General features: G+C 40.0%; 1 protein-coding gene across 7 annotated transcripts in view; it reads left to right on the forward strand.

The window, feature by feature from the left end:
* CCDC88A (coiled-coil domain containing 88A) overlaps window positions 1-17,931 on the forward strand; it is a 125,878-nt gene that overhangs the window by 63,379 nt on the left and 44,568 nt on the right. For all 7 annotated transcript variants that reach the window (XM_072140516.1, XM_072140515.1, XM_072140519.1 and 4 more), the window contains exons 6-12: window positions 373-456; window positions 2,634-2,774; window positions 5,397-5,566; window positions 10,705-10,786; window positions 13,330-13,488; window positions 14,776-14,922; window positions 16,606-16,750. In XM_072140516.1, the coding sequence (XP_071996617.1) occupies window positions 373-456; window positions 2,634-2,774; window positions 5,397-5,566; window positions 10,705-10,786; window positions 13,330-13,488; window positions 14,776-14,922; window positions 16,606-16,750 (928 nt within the window). The remainder of the gene's footprint in view (window positions 1-372; window positions 457-2,633; window positions 2,775-5,396; window positions 5,567-10,704; window positions 10,787-13,329; window positions 13,489-14,775; window positions 14,923-16,605; window positions 16,751-17,931) is intronic.

Genomic DNA, 17,931 nt, shown 5'->3' on the forward strand with positions numbered 1-17,931 from the left:
AACTGTTTAAAAGTTATACAGAACACAGTCTAACACTCTAATGCTACATAGTAAAGTTTGACTGTGTAGTCTAAAGTTATACCAATTATTTGTTCATTTTTACCAGTAAATGAGCTAATTTTTTGGTCCAAGTTCTAATGTAAGCCACACCCACTTCCTTTAAAGCAACTCACGTTTCCCGACTTTTATGCGACAGTCCTGGCTAAAGTATCTAAAACACTTACATGTTGTGGCACATTTTGCTTAGGTCTTTCCCATCTGAGGTCAGATCACTGACCAAATGTTTGACACTGGTTTAATGGCAACATTCGGCATTAACAGAAAGGAATTGTTATCTTATTTTCTAAGTTCTCTTTATCATTTGTGTTGCAGTGTGAAAGAAAAGAGGAGTTTATTGACAAAATTCAAGATTTGGATTTTGACACGAAGGCAGCTGTGGCGGCTCATATCCAGGAGGTATAGTCTTCCATTTCTACGCTAGTTATGTTGTTTTCCTCCACAGACTGTAGGGCTGGATAGAGGTTAGGGAGTAGATCATCACTGACCATTAGCTGTCGGGCGCTGAAGATCACATGAATGATGTATAGAGATAAACAGCTGTATCCTGCCATTCTACAGTCTTCTCAATCCAAGCGGCCTGTTTAGCAGAGATCTTCAAGCACGAGGCTCTCAGTGGTTACAGGACAGCTGCTATGAGTAATTCCACAACATCCTGAGGTTACGGCTTGTAGCTGGCTTATTATTGCTATTGCTTGTGCCAGCAGTGTGATCACAGTCTAAAATAAAGTGAAAGATTTCCTGTAGAACTAACTGAGGACACTGGACCATTGTGCCTTTTATAGTGTTTATCTTCATTATGAAGAGAAAAAAGATGAGGAAAGACTTTTTTTTTGGTCTGAAATAAGACTCTCTGCTCTGGGATCAGTATTATATCAATGTATTACATTGACTTCAAGGGGCTGTAATAAGTATAATGGGAGACCTGAGTTTTCCCTTGTAATGAAGTACTATGTGAACGGAGCTGCTTAAAAATCACCAGTCTCTAAGCAGTGACGGTGGCTGAGTGAGTAGCACTTCTGCCTTGCAGCGCTGGGGTCCTGGGTTCAAGTCCCACCCAGGTCAACATCTGCAAAGAGTTTGTATGTTTTCCCTGTGTTTGCGTGGGTTTCCTCCGGGTCCTCCGGTTTCCTCCCACACTCCAAAACATACTGGTAGGTTGTTTAGATTGTGAGCCCATAGGGACAGGGACCAATTTGTCATGCTTTGTGCTGCGCTGCAAAAACTGTAGGCGCTATATAAATAAATTATTATTATGTCACATATGCTTTACAGGGAAGACTTTAGGTCCTCTGTTCTCTTGTTTATGAGAACAGAAGACCCCCCCCCATGTGAGACCTCCATGATCAGTCATGGATAAACCAGGGACACTTACTGATAGATCCAGGCACTGTGACTGTGGTAATAGTCTTATATTTGTTATCCATGGCACCCTTCTTTCTAAAATCAAATTTTAAAACTATGCTACTGAGTTTAAGGGGCTATAAATAATAAAAATAAGAAGAGGCATTGAGATGTACTGGTAATGCCTCCAGAGCTCTTCAGGCTCATAAGAATAATTTTAAAAGTTGAGTTTAGAAAGAAGGAAGACATGGATAACACGTATAAGAAGATAACCACAGTCACAGTGTCTGGAGTAAGTGCCACTGGTTTATCATGATGGATTTTGATGGTGGATTTCCTACAATGAGAAGTAGATGTGATGGTAGATTCCTCCTGCCTGCCTCTGCCCTAATCTGTAATTTAATAATCCTGGAACCAAACATAACTTGTTAAAACCTTTATTTAAGTAATATGTAAATTAACTGCAGAGGCTACGGGGGCGCGTACTAGCCTTAGCTCCCAGTGCACAGCCAGGCTAGTACACGCCCCTGTTGCCTCTGCAGGTAATTTATGCCATTTACTTTATTACTTTTCACTCAAAAAATAATACAATATTTTGGCTAGTGCCCTGTGTTGGACTGGCCTACCAGCAGTGGCATAACTAGAAGCTGATGGGCCCCAGTGCAAAGTCTGTGCCAGGCCCCTGACTATAATGTATGGTTTATAGTACTAGTCTTCTCATATGGGAAAGTGACACATAAAGGCCCCCTAAACCTCTTGGGCCCGGGTGCGATCACAACCTCTGCACCCCCTCAAGATACGCCCCTGCCCACCAGTGTACCAGAAGTTCCTCAAGTGGGCACAGGCCCTAACCTTATACTTCAGAGATACCGCAGACAGCCTAATTTGGAGGTTAATGTGGTCTAAATCCTTTGGGATGATGAAAGGTAGATCCCCAGAATAACTTTATCTGGTAGGCCCAAGATACTATAGTATATCATGGCAAGTTCCTTTCGGTGCCATATTAACATTTGGCCACAGATTAAGAACACAAGATACATAGGTCTTAAAAATTTTCCTCACTGACTTATATGGAGTTTTAAGCAGAGGGAAGGTCCATCACATATTATGAATGGCTGATTCTGTGTTATCTACATAAAACTGTAACTTTCCCTATTTTTGTTACCTTGCCTTTGAAGGATAATATTTTGGTGGGCAATTTTCACTTTTACTCTGATCTTTGTTTCCTGAAGGTAACTCACAATCCCGAAAATGTATTTGATCTGCAATTATTGGAGCCGGTGGATCTATCCCCTGATGATCTGGAATCTCTATTGAAGAACACAGCATTCCATTTAAAGAGGCTGGTAGATGAAAGAGATGAACAATCTGATGTAAGAAGAACATTGGTTCTGTCATTTATTTCTTACTTTATAAATCAGCCTTAAATCGGTTCTTAAAGGCAATGTTCACACCTGTGTTTGGCAGGTTCCATAGCACCTTTGGTTATTGATATTGGGGAAAAAAAGGTATTTTTGTCTTCTATAAATTATGGATATGTAACCGTAGGTAAGAGAAAGTTTATAGAGAAGGGGATGAAAATGGAAAACCTTTTGCACACCATCTGTTTTGGTTACGCCCAGATGAACTGGGCCTCCATTTTTTTTTTACTGATATCTAAACAAACAATGAGTACAACTTCTGTAAAGTTTTAGAATAAGAAATGCATACTGAAGCTGTCCTGGCATGATGGGCTACATCAGATGGATGCCTGACACCCTTAAACAATCAGTGATTTTGGGAGAATATGAAAGCTACAGCTTCTTCATAGTGTAACTCAATGCCAAACATAGTACATGGCTGTTCTTGGTATTTCAGCCCAGCCCCAAACAGGCTCTATAATACATGTCCTATAGCAGGACTCTTGGAATCCACTTGGAATACACACTATACGCACATTATAGATCTATTGTGGATTTTTACCATCATAGCAAATTGCTATTTTATTATTTGGAGGTTCTTTGTCTATGGTTGACAAAGGGGACAGGGATTGATTTGGCAATCTCTGTGCAGCGCTGCATAATCTGTAGGAGCTATATAAATAAAGAATTATTATTATTGGTTGTCATATAACAGCTGTTAATCTGATTCACATCTTTTGGGAGTGCTGTCCCCAGCAGTCTGATGAATCCTTGCATACCGCTGCATGGATACGTGCTATTACTGGAGGTGCTATCATTACACACCAATAACCTCATCATTTTGTCCGCTCCCATTTCACAGCATTGTAATATGAATATTTACAAGGGGATTGAGGAATGTGTTAAATTAACTGTAGGGTATGGGATAATGGATAATATATGGTGACTGAAAGCTCTTGTGAGCAGGGTCCTCATCCTACTGTTTCCATATGACTGGCCTTGTCGCCTTTGTTTTCTGCATGGTGCACAAGTCATGGAACTGAGAAGCACATGGCTCTATTATGGGGTAAAAGGAAACCTACTATTTGTTTTTATGCATTGTGAAGCAAACATACCTAGAGAATGCTGTAGCTACACTGATGCAGAAACATATCTTGCTTAATCCCTGAATTGAGTGGTTTTGCTCTAAAACAATTATAACATTCAGGACCTTGGGAAAGCTGGGTGCAGACTGGCTGCCGTACATAAACACATTACTTCCTCATACACAGGAACTTCCTGAATAACTGTCTAGACAGGACTAATCAACCCGAGCTGGATGACTTATACAAAGCAGCTGGGGGATGGTGCAGCGATTGATTACTTCTGCCTATCAGGGAAGACACAGTAAATACATCGTTCTCTGAAGCAGTGCATAATTAGTGTAAGAGGAAAAGCACAGTGGCAGCTACAAGAGCGACAGTGCTTAATTATTGTAATTTTATAATTATTATACTATTATATATAACATATATTATATAATAGTTTTTTCAGCAAAAGCACTCAGTTCAGGGATTAAACAAGATATGTTTCTGCCTCAGTGTAGCTACAGCATTCTCAAGGTATGATTGGTTCATAATGCATAAAAGCAAATGGTAGATTTCCTTTAAGGCTTCACTGACCCATGCTACAATCATCTTTGTTCCCCCAAAGAATAATCCCCCTCCTCGTGGTCTCATATCCAAAATGTATATACTCCCCACTGTACAACAGTTTTACTGAGAATGTTCCTTTCCAAACCGGATTACGACTTGATTTACTTCCTTTACTGAACACTAATAGTTTGACCAAAAAGTGATGTAACACTTACAAAGAATAAATGTAAAAAATTACTTTCTTTATTAGTAACATACAAATAATCAAGACACACAATAGATGAACTACAATGGGTTAAAAGCCATGTGTGGTACAATAAATAATTATATCTATGTATGGGCAACTATGGGCAACTTCCCATGTGTGATCTGATTTGGTATGGTATTTGTTTTCTACTTTCCTTTTGTCATTTTTTCCTGCAGGATTATCTGTGCATCTATTCCAACCCCATTGTCTTATGCATGTTTACTTGGGGCTATGCTATATGACAAACTTATTACCTACCCATATACATAGATATAATTATTTATTGTACCACACATGGCTTTTAACCCATTGCAGTTCATCTATTGTGTGTCTTGATTATTTGTATGTTACTAATAAAGAAAGTAATTTTTTTACATTTATTCTTTGTAAGTGTTACATCACTTTTTGGTCAAACTATTAGTGTTCTGTATTGGGACCCGAGTGTGGCCGACTTTATTGTCCACATATATCGGGTCTAACAAATTCTGTTGGTGTTCTTACTTCCTTTACTGTCACCTTTGGATATACCACTAATTGTGAACATCTTCCCATATTTCTAGTAGACTGTAAACTCCTATGGACCAGGTTTCCACCCCTGGGGTATCTATTTTAGTATGCTGTGTGGTAGTAGGTAGCACAATATATAAATCTAAAATAGAAGAAGTACAGAGGATGAACGTTTTATACAAGATTTATTCTCTCACTTCCTTCCAGGCAATTATCGAGTTGACAGAAGAAAGAGACTCTCTTCACTTCACACCTCTGCAGCCATCGGCACAGTCTCCCTCTGGATCCCCGGGAATGAGGAGGACGGAGAGCAGGCAGCACCTGTCAGTGGAGCTGGCAGAAGCCAAGGCAAAGATACGGGGGCTGAGGCAGGAGCTGTGAGTATTTATTAAAATTGTACTTCATCATGTAGATTTGTTCAGGATGACACTGGTACAGGTTGGAAAATGGTGATATCTCTGACCTAGCACGTTTGATAATCTGGCATATTGGCAATCCCAATAGAGATTTCTGTAAAGGAAACAAGGATTATCAATAAGAATTAATTACAGACATGGTACAGCTGATCATTGCAGCGTAGGACTAAAGTAAAACATCCAGAGAACTTCATTAGAGGTCACATCTGTCAGAGAGGTCTGTCTGTAACTAGGGGTTGTCTGTAAGACGGGTGTCCTTAAGTAGGGGACCGCCTGTATTTTTGTCTGCTGTGTCCTTCTCAAAATCCTTAAACCAACAATACATAATGGGGCACATTTGCGTTGTCCGCCAGAATACCCATTTGCCATGAATCATGAAGATTGTGCCCCCGATCTCCTGCATGTGCTGCTTCCCCGATCAGGTCCACCGGAGTTCACCTTCTTCCTCCCGGTGTATGTAAGTGCATGTCTTGCAACACAAATTGAATTGTTAAGCCCGCGCATAGTCTGAATCTGACGGATCGTCCGACGGCCTACCCCCGATTTGTGTCGCATGAAAGCCGGCATGATTGCGACACATAATGATTGTGTGCGACACAATCCCCGGTGCGATCCCCGAGAAATCGGTAAACCCGACGGAAAAGCGGCCTCTGGCCCCTTAGTAAATAAGCCCCAATTTGTATTGGTTTTTGGCCTCTGAAAATACAGAGAGGGTTGGTTTCTTAGACTATATATGGAACGGAGCTTCCTTCCACTATGACTGGTCACAACACTAGGTAATTGGGGAAGACAAGGCCAAACAGAGGTTCATAATATTCCTTCTATAATACCTACTGTGTCACCACCTTACAATCTATCCCACTTTCCTGGAAGGCAGAAAATAACTTAAAAATTTATGGCAATTTATTTTTAATACTGCAACCCATTCATGGAAGCCTGGACTCTGAACTATGTATGACCCCCTTCTCTTTCATATGTGGATACAAAATAGTCTCTTTTTGGGTGTGTAATTTAGGCAATATTCTGGTGCTCTAACATACATCTTTGTATGAAATACATACAACCTTCTCAATTTAGGAAGGGAAGAAAACCTTTTTTCTCACTGAAGAGCATCAAAGTTAGATCCTTCCTCTTTCCCATAAGACCTCTTATAGTAAATCCTAAAAGCAAATACAGGCGGTCTCCTACTTAAGGACACCCCACTTACAGGTAACCCATAGTTACAGACAGACTCCTCTGACCTCTGGTGAAGCTTTCTGAATGCTATTACTATAGCCCCATATTGCAATAATCAGCTGTAAGGTGTCTGTAATGAAGCTTTATTGATAATCCTTGGTCCCATTACAGCAAAAAATGTTTAAACCGGGGCAAAATTTTTTTTTATCTGGATCTACAATTATAATATATTCAGTTTCGACATACAAATTCAACTTAAGAACAAACCTCCGGACCCTATCTTGTATGTAACGCGGGAACTGCCTGTACATTCTTAGTTGGGACTACTTAGGACTACTTAGGACTCAGGCCTTTCTGGTTGGGGGTACAGGTAAATACCCTGTGGACTGTGGATCACACTGATCACAATCTTTCCTGGATATTCCTGCACCATCACAATATTCCTTTTGGTAAATAAACACATTTTAAATGTAGAGAAGACTTGTATTTCTGTATTCTGGAGATTCTCCGAGCCGTCATCGATATGATGCAGGATCTCCTATATTCTACCTCTGGACACTCTTGAGTAATTTAGTAAAACTGGGTTCTACTGTTTTGATTTCTTTCCTCCTCACCCAGTATCTTAAAGGGCATCTAGCACCAGGATTAAGGACTGTATGCATAGTTGTGAGTGGAGCCTGGAGCCCCTCAGGCTCATTTGCATACAGTCTTTCATCCTGGTGGTAGGTCCCCTTTTAACTACTATATTCCTCCCCTCATCTGTTTTAAATAGAGCCCACTTCAAGGCCTTCTAAATTTCTCTCCTTTTACCATACTCCATGTCTTCTTTTTCTTCCCGTTCTGTTGACTGTTACCATTCACTCGTTTTATTGATTGACTGACTGATGGGACCTCCCAAATCTTTTAGGCACTGACTTGAACCATAAATGGCAGTAAAAGCATTTATGCTGTTCCTGATGCTAATCCATGGGGTCTCTTTCATTGTTTCCATTTCTTCTTCTTTTTGTTGAAAAATCTATTAAAAATTCACACTATGAAAATATGAATATTGATAAAGGATCAGAAGGGGTCTGACATCTAGGACCCTTGTGCGTATACTAAAATTGGAATACCCAGTCCCCTTTCTTTGCAGGGAGATGGAATATATGTTGCTGTATGCCTGGTCGCTTCCATTATATTGAATGGAGGATGTAGCTCCGTTAGTGGATCTTTGATATAAATGATATCATTACATTGGTGACTAATAGGTTATGTCCATGAGGTAAAAATTTCTGCTATATACTCCTCCATATGAATTCTACCAGTGCTGCTTCTTATTGAATACTCAGGTTTAATAATTGATGCTTGAAATCCCCTTATCCTTCGAAATGAAGCCGTGAAGGGCTGAATTAGTAGAGCTGAGGCCCTTTCTCTTACTCCGCCGTTCCCCTTCCTCCTGGAGAATTTTGCACACAGCTGCACTTGGGAAATTAGCCTGAAGATTGCAGTTATTATGTTGATTGACACTTAATAGATAGCCTAAACATTAAACGCCAATGTGCTCTTCGTAATTTAGCGCAGGCCTTCATAGTCTGGAGATAAAAACCTGTAATTAGACATGTAAACGAATGCTAGATTTTCCTTCTCTGTGAAATCTCACCCTTTCTGGTCTAAGAGCTGCCTCGCTTACCCTCAGCTTTGCTGTACTGCAGCTTTCCTCTGATGTGTCGAATGGGTTACAGTCGTGTAATCAGCCCCCCACTGTTATCCTGAGAGGGGAATATTAAATGTAATGGCCTTGTTTGTTCTGAAGAAGTCAAAAATGTATTCATTTTACCGCACGCCGCCCTGGGTGACCTTGATGAGCCCTGGATTATGTTTTTCTTTTTGTTTGTATAATTTAGTTACATTTTTCCTGATTTTCTTTGTCTTCTAAGGCCGGTTATAGAATATGAATTTCCTATTCAGTGTAATGGTAGCTAATAGGCTGAAGTGTAATAATGATGACACCCAGTCCTGAAGAGCAGATCTATGTCAGAAATGACTCCTTCATGGCTTAGAAAGGATATGTTAGTACATATTATCTTCTGCCGCCCTTTAAAGGGGTTGTACCAATTCTGATTCTTATCCACAATCTGTTTGGTGGGGGTCCAACTGTTGAAATCTCCATGAGTCACATGAACAGGGGTCCCATTCTCACTAATTGATGCAGCAACAGGGTGAGCATGCATCCTGTGGCTCTATTCAATACTATGGGGGTGTTCGAAATAACCAAGCACTGCACTCGTCTATCTCGGACACTTACTGCTGAATACAGAGGAGCGCTGTGGTCAGCAAATTCTGATGCTCCCATAGTACTGAATGAGGATGCGTGCGCGACGTGTCTTCCCATCAATTAGTGACAGAGGCCTAACTTGAAGCTGATGGGCCCCAGTGCAAAGTCTTTTTGCACTGGGCCCCCGACTGTATTGTATGGTTTATAGTACTAGTCTTCTTATACAGAAAAGTGACACCTTATGGGCCCCCTAAGGTTCTGGGCCCCGTTGCGACCGCACCCCCTCAAGTTACGCCCCTGATTAGTGTGAACGCCTAATGATCGGAGGTTTCCTGATGATCAGAGTGTCATCCTCAATCCTGTGGATAGGAATAACAATCAAACTTAGTACAACCCCTTTAAGAATCATTGTTTTCTTTGCCTGTCATGTAATTTTTGGAAAAATTAACAGTATTTTCCTATTACTGTACATAGAGAAAGCTGTTAATCAGCAGTGGAAGATGGGGTTAACCCACAGCTTATGTACATTATGTAGAAGATTGACAGGACACTGCAAATTATTGCAGAGAAGTGATATTTATATCCTATAGACCACCAAAGGACCTACCCTTGGACAACCAGGTCTGCCCCGTAAACTAGGAATCTTTGCAAGTTCTTCCACCTTTTCATACAAGCACATGCCCAAATATGAAACAATGGATAAGTATAAAAAAAAATTTAATTAGAGTGAACATATTAGTAAATCCTCGAATAGTGTGTGGCAATAAAATAGAATATATATACGATGGGTTTGGAATAATTACACTTGTGTATATATATATATATTTTATAATATTTTATATATGATAGAATAGAGAGACAGTAGGTGCATCTGCACTAGAATAGGGGAGCTTTTATACCTCCTTATAGCCCAGGATCCTACACAACTTCCTCTTTTCTACCAATTGTACTGGCACTGCTAGAGTTAATGGCTTCTTTAACAAGCACTCTCTCAAAATTCACATAATTAGTAAAAAAAATAATTGTGAAACTACAAAAGCTGAGCCTAGCAATGTGATTGCAGATGGAGCAAGCTGAATATTCAGCCCCAGTTCTGTGGGAATTAGGCCCAAAGTGCATTAACTACACTTAGCTATTTAGGTGGAAATGGTTTATTATTGAGAATATGTGAGAATATTAACATGATGCTGTATATTAGACATTTATTAACTCTATGGTAAGTGATAGACTTGCAATTAACACCTATGCGAAAATCACTTTATGTGTTACTGTTTGCCAACAATTTGTCTTTTATGACTACCTATAAAATCTGCTTGGTTAGTGTCCCGGGAGGCCGAGGAGTGTCTGCCGCTGCTTACAGGAGGTATTGATTCCTAGAAATGATGCTGAGCTATGTACAATACAGAGATCAGGCTGCCTGGAAGAGTTATTTTATGTTTCCTCTTGTATCATTTCCTTTTGATGAAGCAATCTATACATTACCAGGATTCTAATCCGGTAAAAATACAGGAAGAAGCCATTTCAGTATTGAGTTTTTAATATTTTTTTTTCCCTTTTTTTTCATAAAGGATAACTCTAAGCCAATAGAGGTCTATTCTTTATATCCAATAAATATGATGAATGATAATCCAGATCTGTTAATAAATCTAAGTCTTTAATTTTTTTAAAGCGAGGAAAAGACAGAACAGTTCCTGGACAGTAAACAAGAGGTCGCGCAACTGGAAGCTGAGCTCAAGAGACTGCAGCAAGAGGTCAGAGGCTTTTAGTGTTTGGATTATTAATTAATGTATTTATTAATATGGTAAGATCCAGAGATAGAATTGTGGTAAATTATGTGCCCCTTTTGCTAGAATGATAAGGTTATAGGGCCCTTTCAGCAGGCCACTGGCTTTCAATACTTGACTAAAGCAGAAATGTTTTCATCTGATAAAGGCTTTCTATTATGGTGGAGATTCAACCAATCTGTGAATTTAAAAGGACAGCAATCTCAATTTTCTTTTCGGCCCTGTGCAATGAAAAGCCTCAGGATAACTCTTAAAGGGGTATTCCAGTCTCATAAAGTGATTGTATATCTCTATAAAGGATACATTGTTATTGTGATTAAATGGGCCCTAATAATGGTTTGGGGCACTGAAGCACAGCCCCATTATCGTGAATAAAGATATGTGGTGGTTCCCCCTGAAAAATATTCAGCTGGGGGTCCCTGTGCAGAGAAGTGACTGGGTTGCAGTGCTTTTTCCTCCATTACTTTATAGTTTTGGTTGGACCTAAAAAATCTTGTCATATCCTACAATAATTCCCTGGATCAACATCAAATCCACGAAACGTTTTGTTTCCATAACCTGTGATCTTTTTATTCTCAAAAAAAGCATGTAGGCCTCTTTTCAACATGTACAAAGTATCCAACATTACAACATCCTACAATGGAAAGTTCCACAGTCTCACTGCTCTTACCGAAAATAAACATTGGTGTAGAGGATGTCCTGGTCACAGGTCTATTATTAAAAAGATATTTGGAGAGATCCCTGTAGTCTCCATTCAGGTATTTGTACATTGCAATGAGGTCTCCTCTTACCTGCCTCTGCAAACAATCCCAAATTTAGTAATCTGTTATTGTAGTCTAGGCCCTTTTTAAGCTTGATTATATTCTCATGTACATATTCCTGTTCAACTATGTCTTGCATAAGGCATAAGACATAAGAATTTTGAAGGTGACTGCTTGAGCACCTAAACCCATCACTATTGTTTTACTGAGGGGTACAAAAAAGAATATGTAGGCTAAAACTATTAACTATTTAAAACAATTAAAATGAAAATCTGAATTCTAGAAATGAACATGTTGCTCCCCTAATGAGAAATTAGGACCCTGCAATGAGACACATTAAGGAAATCATTACAATACTAAGTAATTAAGACTGTGTGTTACCAAGACCGCAAGATGAAGGAAATGAAGTGAAATCCTGAGGCCCATCGCTTAAAGTCACTTCATGTCATTACATCAACAGGGCTGTTAATGAGAGTGAGATAATTCTGTAGGGAATTCCATCATGAATATGCTACTGCAATAAAACCACAATATAATGTGTAGGTTATACAGGGAGACATTGGGGGAGATTTATCAAAAGTGTTTGAGAGAAAAACTGTTCCAGTTGGCCGTGGAACCAATCAGACATCAGCTTATATTTTACCATAAAAGTATATAAAATTAAAGCTGAGCTCTGATTGGTTGCCATGAGCTACTAGAACAGTTCTACTGTTAGATAGTTTTGATAAATGAGGCCCAATTCATTGTTTCAGAAAAAAAATTAACTAGTTCCTAAAAAGTCACACAAGATACTTTGAACATTCTTCTTTTATGGCTATAGAATGTAAACCGAACGGCTAAAAACTAAACCCTTCATACAATGCAAAACTTTTTCAACATTGTAATTGAAATACTTTGGGGGCGTAGCTGCGCGCCCTTGTCCGTCATGATGGCGTTCTGCGCATGCACAGAACGCAGGCCGGCGGCTGAGCAGCCCCAGCTCTAAGGCCGGAGCTACTGCGCATGCGCAGTAGCCGGCTTGTCGGACGAGGGCGCGCAGCTACAAGGAGCTGCGCGCCGCACGCAACAGGGTAGGAGGAGTAATGTGGCTACTGGGCCGTGGAGTAGCCGCGCTGTGTAGCCTCGTGCTCGGCTACTCAACGCCCCAGTAGCCGCATAACGAAATTTACATATTAGTTCCATAAAGTGTACCAAAAGTTAGCGGGGACGTGAGGATTAGCTCTAAAAAGAGCTATCCTCACGTCCCTTACATCCACCTACCACCCGATCTACCTTTTATAGGTAGAATCGTGGTGGTAGGTTCCCTTTAATGTTAGATTTCCTTTATGGATACTCCAACCTTAGACACATTGGCATATTCTTAGTATATTGAATGTCATGAATGTCTCATAAATGCACATGATTGGATTGAACACCTATCGGCCTCTCAGATGTGGTGACCAGCTGCATAATTATTTAAGGTTGATACACTCCTGTAGCCCTTTTCGGTCAAGGAGGGTTGTGTAGACCAGATAAAATGTTCATAATTTAATAAAATTTTAGGTTTCTTTGGTGTTTTTGTGTTTCGATGTAGAAAGGATATTTAAATTGACCTTGAGTAAACAGAGGTATAGAAAATGGTGGTGAATTCAAGATAAAATAGATTATATTACTTTTCATAACTTCTTAAGTTGGTGGTACAGATTCTTCTTTATACATGAGGCCATTGTGATTCTTCAATGACATGAGCACTGTACCTCGCTTCTACAGAACATGAAACTGTTGGCTGACGCTAGATCTGCTCGACTGTATAGAGATGAGCTGGACGCACTCAGGGAAAAGGCCATCCGAGTTGACAAGCTTGAAAGTGAAGTGAGCCGATACAAAGAGCGATTGCATGACATTGAGTTTTACAAGGCCAGGGTAGAGGTAAGTGCTTAATATATTAAATAAAGTCCTAGATCAGTTTTGTTATTGCACTGATAAAAATCAGTGCAAAATATTTTTGTGTGAATTATGAAATTTAGATATAGAAATAAAGGATCAAATCTAATTACCGTATGTAGAATTCTTTGCAACTATACAACAAGTTAAAACTTTATTAGCAACTTCATAAATCCTGTTGTCATTGTGGCAAATGTACCGAAATAAAAAATCAAATCCATTGTATCAAGGATACAAAAAAAAAAACTTTCTTAAATAAATAAACTTGTACTTACCTCCCCGGTCCCTCCAGGTGCCCCGCACGCTGTCTCTCCAGCCTGTGCCCTTTTTGTTTACAGGACCATGGGAGCTGTATTGTGACCAGCTTCCGGCCGGCCGAGGTCGCCCGTCCCTATAACTCAGTACTGTGAATAGTGTCGGGTGGCCGTGGCCACCTCAATCCGGCCGGAATCTGTTTAAGGTCGTAGTTTCCGTGCCCCTGCAAACAAACAGGGGGACATATTGGAGAGAGGGCAGCATGGGACACCTGGAGGGACCCCAGAGGTAAGTACTAGTTTATTTTTTTAAGCATCCCCCTCCTCCCCGGGCCATCTATTTATTTTTCATAGATTCTCGGACAACACCTTTAATAAACAGGCTAATATGTGTGTAGAACCCTTTTTAAACACAAGTAGTAGGATGTATCTTTTGGTTACTGTGGGTCCCGCTGAGTAGGCCAGAAATGGCTGACAGCTATTCCCCCAGACCCCAATATATAGGCATGCTGGATCAAAAGAGATGCATTAGTTATCAATGGAGAAAGGGGAATAGGCCTCTGCAAAGCACACCTGGTGGTAGGCCATCTCTCTTGATAACAAATGATGGAGCATGAAGAAATCCAACATACTCATCTATTTTTTTCTTCCGACATCCACCATCAAAGGGGAAATTGCAATGCCCCATGCATTTTAAACGATCTTCTAATGCCGACTAAATTTACAGGTTTTGATTACATTTGTATAATGTGTATAATCTGAATCCTTTCCACATGGACTAATAGAGTAGATGATATCAAAAGCAGATGCTTCAACTCTGGTCGACTTGTTATGTATTACATGGTTGGCCACTTAAAGGTTTATAGGTAATGCTGCACTTTACCACCAGTGTACAATGGTTTCAGAAGTTCGATTGACAATGATCTGCAATCTTTTGGACCAGGCTCAATGATGAACACTTTATTAGATTTATTTTTCATGTCATAAATAAGAAATGTAACAATTGCTAATATTTTAGGAACTAAAAGAAGACAATCAAGTACTTCTAGAAACAAAGAACATGTTGGAAGACCAGTTGGATGGAGCTCGAGGCCGCTCAGATAAACTACATGAGCTGGAGAAGGAGAACATACAGATGAAAGCTAGATTCCATGACTTGGAGATGGTAAGATGGTTTATCACTAATGGCTGTTTAGAGATTATGTGTGATCTAGCTACCCAAAACATAGACGTTCCTATCAAGTGCTGCTGATATATGATAAGTTAAGGCTTTAAAGAAACACTCAAAGCCCAGCCTCATGTTAATTTACCACTTTGTATAATTGTTTAAGTTGCAAATGCCTTCTAACATTTTCAAACTGTACCCCATGGATGTATCTGATCACATGAAAACACAGCATACCTCCACTCCATGGAGGCATGATAAAAAGTAGAAGCCCACAGAGCATGGGGAGGAGTCCTTGGAGACATGCTGTGATTTCATGCATGTGGTACAGTTTGCAAATATTTCACAAGCTTAATTGAGCAATAGTAGGAAAAGAGCAATGGATGAAAATTGATCTTTTACCAGAAGTAGGGTGCACACCTTATAAAAACCTGCCTCCAATGTGCATGTAAGTCAAAAATGAAGGATTCAAGGAAGCAGCAATCCAATGAAGTATAAATGATTTATTCACCAACAGTGAGAGACCTGCAACGTTTGCAATTTGCTCCACGATAGAGCTGAAATGTTGCATGTCTCTCACTGTTGATGAATAAACCATTTATACTTTATTGGGGTGCTGCTTCTTTGCATCCTTCAAAGGCTTAGATGATGTCACCCTGATCACATGACATTAATTGCTGATGCTAAGAAGGCATGAGGAGCTGCTGGATTCACCTTAAGTAGGACATATCCCCTCGACTCCTGCTGGATCTGAATGTATGTCAGGCAAGATTACAAAGTTGATTTTATGGGGATGTGAGGGAAACAATCCCCAAGAGAAGGGTGTCGGTTATCTAATAGGGCTCCATGGGAACCAGCTGTCACTAGCCATATTTGTGAAAAATGTGGTGACAGGTTCCCTTTAAAGGATTTGTCCAGGCACTAAAGTGAAAATTCAAGGAATAATTTGCTAATTTGTGGGTATCCCATTGGTTTGACCCCCCAAAGATCACAATAATAGGGGGCCGTGTTGTGTTAGTTGGGAGTAAAACCACTGGGACCCCCACAAATCAGCAAGTTATCCCACCATCTTATGGATATGGAATAACTTGTTATAACTGGAGAACCCCTTTAAGCAAAATATGCAATAACCTTGAAATGACTTGAATTCTGAAAGCAAAAGCCAAAAAACGTTTCCTCAGTTTCTCTTGTTTCTGTACTCTCTCCCTACTCTTCCTCTTGCTTCTTTGTGCTCCCCCCCCCCTCTAAGTTTCAAAAGCTAAATTTAATTTAGTTTGTAAACAGAGGTAAAAACTTATTTTTTCACCTTTCTCTTTATGCTCCCTTCCCACTTGATAAAAAGAGTTTTTCTATTTAAAATCGCTGCAGAATTTCATCTTTTTAAAAGACAGGCAGAAACTCATTGAGGTTTCAGATCACAATCACATAGATGCTCTAGGGAGGGTGAATGGGGAGCAATGAGTCACAGCAGCTAGGTCCCCCCAGCTCATAGCAAATAGAGATTACCAGTCACATAATACCCATGTGTAGTATTATTCCTAATTTATACACACTAGACTGCTCATTTATTCAATATTTGTTGGAAGTTGAGGAGCACTTTGAGTACGCTGTATTTGCTTATTCCATAGAAATGTAACTTAGACCTGTTTTGTATATGAGTGTAACGTATAAGCATGTCCTTAGGAGCGTGACTTGGACAGGAAACGGATCGAGGAGCTAATGGAGGAAAACATGACTTTGGAAATGGCTCAGAAGCAAAGTATGGATGAATCCCTGCATCTTGGCTGGGAACTGGAACAACTGTCCAAACCTAGTGATCTTCCAGAAAGTAAGTGGCCAGTCTATCTATATTTCTATTATTTTTTCCAAACAGTCTCCTCCACTAGGAAATCGTTCTCAGGAATAATAAACGCACATAGCACAGTACTGTATGATAACAATTCATGCACTTTATCTGTTCTACTTACAACAAATCAGTATTAAAAAGGCCTGTAATAAAAACTACATCTCGCACCTTTGGCTTCCTTGCCTCACGCGTCCTTCCTACTACCTTATATATCAAAATAAAACCTCTCTCATACATTATAAACTGCAAATTATACATATTATTCTTGTGTTGGGAGTCAAGTGGGTGTTTCTTGTCATTCTGTGATGGCTATCTCTGAATTCAACAACCTACATGGAAGGTGGTCAGTGAGTAAGGGCAACCACTGGACTCATGAACACAGAATAAACTGTGATTTTGATTTATACATTACAAGCCATATTAAATATGCACCCAAGAAACTATCTATTACTCTATCTCCGTAACAGAAAGGCCAAGGCAGCACTGTGTTATGAAAACTCTCCTTGAGAAGGGTTCAAAGCCCACAGGTCCAGGCAGGGCCTACAAATGATATATATCCAGAAAGGCAGGCAGCACTCAAGTGAATACTGTACACTTGATAAAGGCAGTGTCAGACTGGTCCACCAGAGTACCAGAGGATCCTCCGGTGGGCCCTGGCTCAACCCAATACTGAACCCCAGAGGTCCATCACAAACACACCACACAACACAATTAGAAGGCTGCTAGGGAATAATGAAGAGTGGGCCCCCATATTTATTTTCTCTGATGGGCCTAAGGAAGCCCAGTCCGACACCAAAATGATTAAACCTCACCTTTAATACTGAAAATTGGAGTGCTGCCTACCTTTCTGGATATATGAAGCTTCTCCTACTCTGTAACAATCTGACCACTTTGCCTCACATCTTTTTTTTTTCACACTTGCATTTACTCCATGTGATTTGGTGTCAGAAATGGCACAGAAAAGCGTTTACTCTGCGGGTTAAGGAATCATACTGATAATTTGATATTATCCAATTGGACTTAGCTGCTAGTCATTTCTGAAGTGGACTAAAGTAAGCAGCTCCTAGTGCTAAAACAGACGCCCCAGTGTTACTATGATAGCGTTATGGGAAACCTCAGATAATGCTAACAAACACCGCTGCACTGTAGAAACGAAACCGTAT

Source organism: Engystomops pustulosus, chromosome 3 (genome assembly GCF_040894005.1).
Source record: "Engystomops pustulosus chromosome 3, aEngPut4.maternal, whole genome shotgun sequence".
NCBI lineage: Eukaryota > Metazoa > Chordata > Amphibia > Anura > Leptodactylidae > Engystomops > Engystomops pustulosus.